General features: G+C 38.6%; 1 protein-coding gene across 1 annotated transcript in view; it reads left to right on the forward strand.

The window, feature by feature from the left end:
- Positions 1–9,374, forward strand: part of IL33 (interleukin 33) — a 99,975-nt gene that overhangs the window by 87,823 nt on the left and 2,778 nt on the right. The window contains 4 exon segments of the mRNA XM_007450219.1: positions 5,955–6,080; positions 6,627–6,767; positions 7,908–8,015; positions 8,928–8,978. Of these exon segments, the coding sequence (XP_007450281.1) occupies positions 5,955–6,080; positions 6,627–6,767; positions 7,908–8,015; positions 8,928–8,978 (426 nt within the window).

Raw genomic sequence — 9,374 nt, forward strand, 5'->3', positions numbered from 1 at the left:
GTGGTACGCGGGCCTCTCACTGTTGTGGCCCCTCCCGTTGTGGAGCACAGACCCCGGACGCGCAGGCTCAGCTGCCATGGCTCACGGGCCTCGCCGCTCCGCAGCATGTGGGATCTTCTCAGACCGGGGCATAAACCCGAGTCCCCTGCATCAGCAGGCGGACTCAACCACTGCGCCACCAGGAAGGCCCCAGTGCTGGTTTTAAACAGACTATATCTGGCCAACTTTTGCTTATTTCATATATCACAGAACAGAAGTGGCTCAGATGACTTAAACCTGCTAATAGTGATAAACGTAATTATGGCCCTTCATATTAACCCCTTCTCTACCCATACTTCCTGCCACCAAATCCCAAAACCTTTTCCCCAGATTTCCTAACAAAAATTTAAACGGACCCACTTTTATTCAACAAATATTTATTAAGACCTTTGGTATATCAAGCTTGTGGTCTTGACTTGAGACTTCTGATAAAGGAGAGAATAACAAGCAAACATATTTGAATAATCCAGGACCCAAATAAAGCAGAATTGACCAAATGATGCTCAAGTCTGTCCAACTGCAAACTCAAAGGGTTTGGAATAAGTTGAAAAGTAACTAAGTCAGGTAGTAGCCTTACCTTTAAGATCAAAGGACTATTAACATGTTTGATTCTTAAAATTACTTATCCTAGAAAAGAATTATGCAAATTTAGTCTCATGTTTTTCATTTGAGAGCAGTAACACAAAAGAATTAACAGAGCTCTGGTGGACCAGAAAGAAAATACAGCATGAGAAATGGTAGTGGGGACTGGCATATCTTTGTCCTTTGTGCTCTTCTGCATTTCCCTGAACATTTTAGGCCAGAAGAGAAAGCAGTGCTAAAGAATATCATTTCTGTCTCCCTGAGGCTCTGGCCCACCCATGCTCTTCTTTTGTAAGTAGGAAAACCAGTAATTGGACTGTGTTTTCTGAATCACCAGGAAATCACAGCTAAGTTAGTTCTTTTATTTATGTCTGAGGCAAAATGCTCCTTGCAGGAACAGTGACTCATTAGAAGTGACTCTGTGTCCCCAAATTCCCTCTTAATAAAAAATGAATTTTCTTTGTACCCTAGGAGATGTGGGCTCTACGTAGATACTGGAATGAGGGAGGGAGCAGGCTGGAATATACACCAGAGTTTCTGGCATTGATGGAAAATGAAAATGTAACCCCACCTGTCAGGGTGCAGTGGCCCTAACAGCTTATTTACACCATTCAGAGAAACAATGATAAAGATAATCCCAAATCTCATCGCATTATTTTTATGGTTCCTTAGCAGATTTTCCCTTCCAACAATATTGGCTCAGTTTAATACTATAATTGTCATTATTTAAACACTCCTGGCTAAAATTTCAACAGATACCTGTGTGGTGTGTGACAGGTATGAATTGCTTTTCAAAACTCAAGGTGCAAGAAATGTCACAACTTATTTTTCTAAATAAACTGCTCTGAGCCCCCAAACAACAAAGTTCATTTTAATTCCTTCTCCTCCCCTGGGCTAGCAGGATCTTACACAATCACAAAGCCATAAAATGCAATACCCAACCACTACAGGTATCCATACAGTCAGGTCCCACATGAGTTCTGGTCAGCACCAGGGCATTTCACCTCCAGTGCCAACAGGGTACGGGACTTCATGAGCTAGAGGAAAGCCTCTCCCCAAACTCATCTCCTTACCCGTTTCTAGGAAGCTACTCCTCAGGGTCAGGCCATTCTCCTCTGTTAATTCCTCTCCCCCACATCCATCAACCCCTTTCCCTGCCCTGAAAATACAGTGTCCTTATGTATCTATCCAGAGGTCACAATATGGGAGCCCTGGGACATATCCATCCAGCAGGAGTATTTTAGTTGGCCTGAATAGTATTACTGTTGTTTTTTAATTGAGACAACATTTAAAAATTGGGAGATTTTGCATAAAAGTCTGAATGTGTGGTTTCTCTCAAAAAATCTGAAGATCTAGCAACAAATGGGCCCATATCCCTACATGACAATAGTTGAAGGTAGAACTGAGTAGGGATCACCCCCTTTAGTTTGCAGCTCTCCACAGAAGATCTTCTGTTACAGTGAAGGAGCTTTCACTTTATCCTGTGGACAGTAGGGAACCAACTGAAAATGTTTAATTGAGGAAAAACAAGACATTTTTATTTTGGAAAGACCATGTTGGTGGTAGTGAAGATAGAGCAAGCAGGCAAGAGTAGAAATAGAAACTGATCAGAGGTCTACTGCATTCATCTTAGGGGTCTGGTGATGAGGGCCTGACCTAAGATGGCAGAATGGAAAGACTAAAATTCAGATACGTCCAGAAAGTGAAATCAGTAAGGTAAACCGAATAAATTGAAGGATAGAGAGAGGGGAAAATGGATAATTCTCAGCTTTCTAATTTAAAAATTGGGCAGATAACGGCAGATAGAGGTACTGTTTTTAAAGATAGGGAATTATGGAGGAATATATTGGGGGTAAAAGATAAAGAAGTTGTTTTTTTATTATGAGTATATTTGCATTTGGGGTATGTGTATGTCATTCAGGTAGAGATGTCCAGAATTCAGAAGGCTCTACATAGACAGACATGCTTTAAGGTAACTTTAGTCAAAATGCCCTGTGGCATCAAAATTTCTGTAGAGAAAGAGCAACAGATATAAAGCTCAGGAGACAAACCAAAGGTAGAGTTACAGTTTGGGGAGTCATCAACATAGAAAAAGATGATTGAAGTCATTGGAGCAAGCAAGATTGCCCAGAAAGAAAGCCTAGAGTGAGAAAAAAAAGGCAAAGGACAAAACCTTCAGGAACACCAACATTTTAGGATCAGGCAGAGAAGGAAGAACTAACAAAGAGACAGAAATGGACTGATCAGAGGGAAACAAGGAGAATCTAAGGAGACAGCTGATACAACAATAAGGGAAGAAGGGTTCAAAGAAGGAGGTGGTCCCCAAGTCAAATGCAACAAAAGGGTCAAAGGTAGTGAACAGGGCAAAGCGACCTTGGTAAAATTACTGTTTGGGGAAAAAATGAAAGATGAAGTGATTCCCTTCTGTAGTTCCTGTCAGCCCTGGTCTGGCTCTACAAAAAGATTTCCAGGCCCATTCCCATTTACTCACCAGAAATGCCTGAGGGATTTCATCATGCAGTTGCTATGATGAAACTGCTTATGAGACTTTCCTTAAATGCCATATAAATACACTGCCCTCAGATATGAAGCAGATGGAGACACAGGAAATGGCAACAGCCTTTTCATAAGTTTGAGCTGGCTTTTTGACCCTAGTGGAACACTCTCTTCTACAGAGTTCCCATGGCCATGACAGCTTCATGCTTTCCTCCCAAGAGCACACCCCTCACACCACAGTTTCAGCTGCCCCGAATACCAAAGTATACCTTCTTCCAAACTCTCCCAATGTAAAGTATTTTAAATACTTCAAACACAGTCAGCCCCCAAAGAATTATACCTAGTGTTTGTCTCACTAGATGCTAGCCCTTACATTCACATATTTAGCCCCCAATTCTCTTTTTCTACAGCCATAATATTTCCCCAGTGCTATGACCCTCACTTCTAACTACCCAAGACCCATATCCTCCTCCCCAAAGAGTCCACTCTCAATATTAGACATACCTGGCATGGATACCTCATGGGATGCTACACATAATGAGAAGCATACAGGAATGAGCATGCTTAGAGCATCATCTTATGCCTTTTAACTCTGAAGAGACAATGTGATACAGTATAGTGTAAACCCTGACAGGTGGATTTTGTTTTTCTATTTTGTAATGCAAGTGCCCGACTTAAGCTTTGATTGCTGAGGCATGCACTTCAAAGAGGTATCCACTTCAAAGATGGCTATCTCAAATAAATACATGGCCAGCCACAAGACTAGATAAAGAAAAGGAGATCTTGGTTGATTTTCATAACTGGCCATTTGGACTACTTTCTTTTTTTCTCTTCCCACACTTTAAATTCCTGCTTTTATGTTTTAAATTCACCAATAAATAGTGAGCTCTCGCTATCCTAGGCTCCCACCCTCAACCCCAATAAAAGCAGAACCCCACGCCCGTGTACCCTCTCTACCTGTGACTTCTCTGTGGGGTCCCAGATATGCAGTGTAATTTACAGATCCTATAATTAGTTAACCTTTATTTCTTCAGTTTCCTGATGGTTATTGCTGAAGGTCATCTTGCAGTCATGATAAGAACCTTAACAGCCAGTCCAAAAAGAACATTGGTTATTGACAGGCTAAGACCAGCACAAAACATGCAATTAATGACATATTGTATTAAATTAGTTGTCAGGAGACCAAGTTCAGTGTTGGCTCTGGCACAGCTTTGTAAATTATCTTTGCACTATATAAATGTGAGATACTGTAGCTGACATATCTGTATTATAAAGGAATATTAGGGATTTCCAGGGTGAATGAGTATGATTTAATGGCCTTTCCCTGTTCAGACAGTTGAAGATACTTAAAGGTAGATGCCCATCTGAATTGGAAGTAAGATATAGATAATTCAAAACAGTAACTAACAAAAGTTTACTCCACTTAACTTTGAAAAGCATATTAGGAAGGCAAATCTTCTTGAGAATAAAAAAAAAATCATAGAATGGATCTCAAATAACAAGGAATTATTTTCATTTTCTGAATTACTTTCAATAATTGAAATTTGGCTACATTGCATAAATTGCTTGATAATTCATTTACTATAATGTTGGAAATTGGGATCCTATGACTCAAGTGTTTCTTTTCTATTTGACTTTGAAAGGCTTTTTATGATTTCCAAGTCACAAATTTAATGTTTTATTTGAGATTTTAATTTTTATTTGGATAAATGAAATAAGAATTACTGAATAACTGATTATATTTTTTTTACTTCAACTGATTTAATTTCAGTTTGCATTTTGCTATTCCCTAAAGTTGTAGTGTAGCATTTTTTTAGATGGAGGTAGATGAAAGCATAGCTTTGATATTAGACACACTTGAGTCACAACTTCTCACCAGACCTGTAACCTTGGGCAAGTGTCATGACTGCTAAGAACTTCAAATCATCATCTGTAAAACAAAGAGAATAATACCTACCTTGCAATATTATTTGTGAAGGGTTAAAGGAAACAGTATGTAGAATTATCAGCACAGTCCTTGGCCCACTGTAGACACACTAATATTTGACAAGGGAGTCAAAAATACTCAATGGAGAAAAGATGATCTCTTCAATAAATGGTGCTAGGAAAACTGGATAATAACATGTAAAAGAATGCAACCTAACTCCTATCTACACCACTCACAAAAATTAATGCCCAATGGATTAAAGACTTAAATGTAAGACCTGAAACCACAAAACTCCTAGAAGAAAACATAGGCAGAAAGCTCCCTAACATGGTCGGCTATTTTTAGTATCAATAACCTTTATAGACTATAGTCATCTCTTCAAAATTATTAAAAGTATACTCTAGATAAGTAGAAATGATTGTACATTTCATATGATCAAAGAGCTCCCCCTCAGTTAGGCAAAAATTGCTAGATGTTGGATGTAGATCCACACTTCCTTAAACCAATTTTGAAACCAAAGTCTTTTCTAAAGACCTAAAGTTTTTCGTATCTCGTTTGACAGCAAAATATGACCTGAACTCATTTGACAGTTAAATCCTGACCTGAACCACATGAGGTCTTTATTTATTTCACTTTATGTAAATTTTCCTGTTTCACTATAAAATTATTAATTTTTTATTATGAGGTGCTGCCCTAGTCCCTGCTGGGTGTTCTAGTTATATACAATATATGGTCTACATGACAATCTTAAAATCTAATAAACTCTGAATTTTGAAACACAACTGGCCCCAACATTTCTGATAAGATACTGTGGACCTGTAGTTGCTTTCTTGGTCTGGTACACTCAGGGTTTGTAAAAGGATAAAGATGGATGGAATGAAATGGTATCACAATTTTTTCAATTGCTCAGAATCCCAACAGAAGGCTGAAGAAGTTGGCCCCATGTACTTTATGCAGCTACGCTCTGGCCTTAAAATAGAAAAGAAGACCTGTTACTTTAGGAAAGAAACCACCAAAAGGCATTCACCAAGAACAGGTAAGGAGAAACTGCATTTCCTGATAATTTTTCAACATAATGATGGGCATCTATTTGCCTTCACTTACCACATCAAGATACATAATTTTTTTCCTCATCCAAATTCCTTCTGGAAAAGAGTAAGGATGATGAACTATTTTTTAGCCATTTTCAGAAGGGCATATAGAGTTTTTAATAGCATGGGAGAAATGGTTATGCTATAATATTAAGTAAAAATAGAGGATACAAAATTATAAATATATTTATAATATTTTTATTTTTTTCATTTAAAGGAAGTAAACTAAAATGAATAGTGGTTGCCTTTTGGGTGTTGAGACCATGGGTGACTAGTTTTCTTTTGCCTGGACTCCAGTGGGTGTGCCCTATTGGGATATAAGTGTATAGGAGGTATTGATTCCTTCAGACCATGGGGTGACTGAAATCCTGGGGTCATTCATCATTGTCAGCAAGCAGCCTCAACTGGAAATCCTCAAAGGAGAGATGGGAGAGGGGTCTGCACAGAGTGGGGACTGACAGTCCAGTCTTATTCCTACACCTATCCTGCAGCTAAAAAGTACAAAGAGAAACATCTGGTATTCGCTGCCTGTCAGGAGGTGGAACACCTTGGACCGTCTGTGAAGATCTTCGCCTTTGATAAAACTAGGGTCCAGAAATATACTACAGCAACTGGTCTTCCAAGTATCAAAGGTAAGACCGGTCACAGGGGTGGTGTGAGGGTGAGGAGGGAGGTAAGACACGGACCTTGGAAGTGCCACTCCAGGAAGCAGCCCCAAGTCTACAGTTTCATGTAAATATATCAGAAACTTCTGTCCATTTGTTGCTGATGTGCCCATGTAGTGGTATCCAAACTAAGTACAGGGTAGTTGCTCTAACAATGCATGTGCGTTCTATAGTTAGCATTCCATTATTATTTTGAAATGCTTGCTATGGATTGGAATTTCATATACATTATTCCTGAGAAAAATACATTATCCTTTAGGGGAAAAACCACATTATCTCCCCGAACTTCAACATTTTGACAATGAAAGAAAAGGAAGAACTATTATATTTTTTAAATATAATTTCAACTCAAGTATTTTAAATAGTTGTTAAAATGGTTTTAAATTATATCACATACTTGTGCAAATATTCAATATTTAATATTCTTAATTTTTTATATATTATTTTCTTTAGCATAATTCTATACTATAAAGAAAATATGATTTTTTCCTCCAGGACCTATATATGTAGTCTCTAAATCTGCTCCAGTTTACCCCAACATACTGTAGAAATATTATCATTTTCTATGTGTGCTCATATATTAAAAAAAAATTGAGAGTACTGCTTTAAGTGTCACTGTTATTTAGCCAGAAGACAGAATGAGGCTCACATCTGCATTCTCCAGGACTGTTGAAAGTCTCTGAGTAACTCCATGCTTTACAGATGCGTATTCACTTATCCATGTCTATCAAAATACAGCCCCTTCTTGCCTATAGTTCCCTAGATCGTGTGGAGTCAGGAAGCAGAGGTTTCCTCAGGCAAACTCTATAACTTTTCCAGCTTCTTTCTCCCCACTAAACCCTCCCATAAGCACACTAACATGGCCTACCATGGCCTTCATGCAGGATGCTAGCATCTTTAATCCCATTCAGGTGGCACACCTCAGCCTTTTATCTACATTAAGCTTGTGCCAGAGGCTTTCATCTATCCAACAGTGATGGACAAAGTGCAGCTCAAATTGCAGAAACAAACACAACCTATTGAGAAGGCTTTTTTTTAATTTCTAAAAGATTTTTCATGGAAACTAGGTTTTTGAATTCTTAATGACAAGATTTTTACTTGTTACAGAACATTCTGCTTCCCTGAGTACATACAACAATCAATACATTACTTTTGTTTTCGAGGATGGAAATTATGAGATCTATGTTGATGACTTAGGAAAAGACCAAGAGAAAGGTAGAATATTTCCTTTTGTCTTTAATGATATAATGATGACTAGTAAAGTAAAAAAATAAATTTACCAAACCATAAACAATAGATTAACTCAGACATGGCAAATAGATTTCATGCTATGTGCTAACTCCAATGCATTGGCAGGGGATGCTTGAATATCACTATATTGAGGAGGATTCAGAAGCTTATTCAGGGGGCTTCCCTGGTGGCGCAGTGTTTAAGAATCTACCTGCCAATGCAGGGGACATGGGTTCGAGCCCTGGTCCGGGAGAATCCCACATGCCATGGAGCAACTGAGTCTGTGCGCCACAACTACTGAGTCTGCACACTAGAGCCCGCGAGCCACAACTACTGAAGTCCATGCGCCTAGAGCCCGTGCTCTGCAGCAAGAGAGGCCACCGTGATGAGAAGCCCACGCACTGCAACGAAGGGTAGCCCCCGCTCGCCGCAACTAGAGAAAGCCCGTGCAGCAACAAAAGCCCAAAGCAGCCAAAAATAAATAAATAAGTTAAAAAAAAAAAAAAAAAGCTTATTCAGGATTCATCAGGGAAGAAGGATGATATTGAGAAGTGGTATCTGTTGTGAAATGTGGAAAGAGGTACCACATATATTTGCTATCGCTAAATTATCTACTAGGTCTTTCCAGCTTTATCAGTATCACTAAAGTATAAACTCTAGTAAAAGAATATACCAGTGCTATGAACAACATTTAAAATATTTTAATACCAACATTGTTGGAGAATTCCTCAGAATATATTTATGCATTTTTAAGACCTTTCTCAAAGCCACAGAAGTTTTGCTTTTATTGATATACAATAAAAGAAGAGGATGTTTTCTGATGTTATATATATGTTGAAACTGAACCATTTGACAAAATTGTATCTCACCAAAGGGATTTTATGCATTCTCTTTCAGACAAGGTGTTACTCCGTTACTATGATTCCCAATTCCCCTCAAGTGAAACAGGTAATTTCGAAAGCTGGGTAGCTCTAGTGCTTGAATTCCTAAATTTAGGGTAAAGACAAACCCAAAAATACTCCATGGGAAAGGAAAGCAGTCTCAGAAGGTTCTCTCCAGCCCAAACTCATGGTAAAAATCTTGGATCTAAGATTCTAAATGGATATACTCCATCTCATCCATTTTGCAGTTTAATAATTAGGATAAAGGTTTGGCTACATTTAACAGAGATTCAGAATAACAGTGTCTTAAGTTATACAAAACTTTATTTCTGTTTTAGCCAGGGCTGGAATGGCAGTTCTGCTCAATAGGTTGCCCAGATCCAGCTCCTTTTCTCTTTGTGGCTCTGCCAACATCCACATCGTTCAAGATTCCTTGCCACCATGAAAATATCCATTCAGCAGG

The sequence above is a fragment of the Lipotes vexillifer genome, unplaced genomic scaffold, assembly GCF_000442215.2.
Source record: "Lipotes vexillifer unplaced genomic scaffold, Lipotes_vexillifer_v1.1 scaffold1074, whole genome shotgun sequence".
Taxonomy (NCBI): Eukaryota; Metazoa; Chordata; class Mammalia; order Artiodactyla; family Lipotidae; genus Lipotes; species Lipotes vexillifer.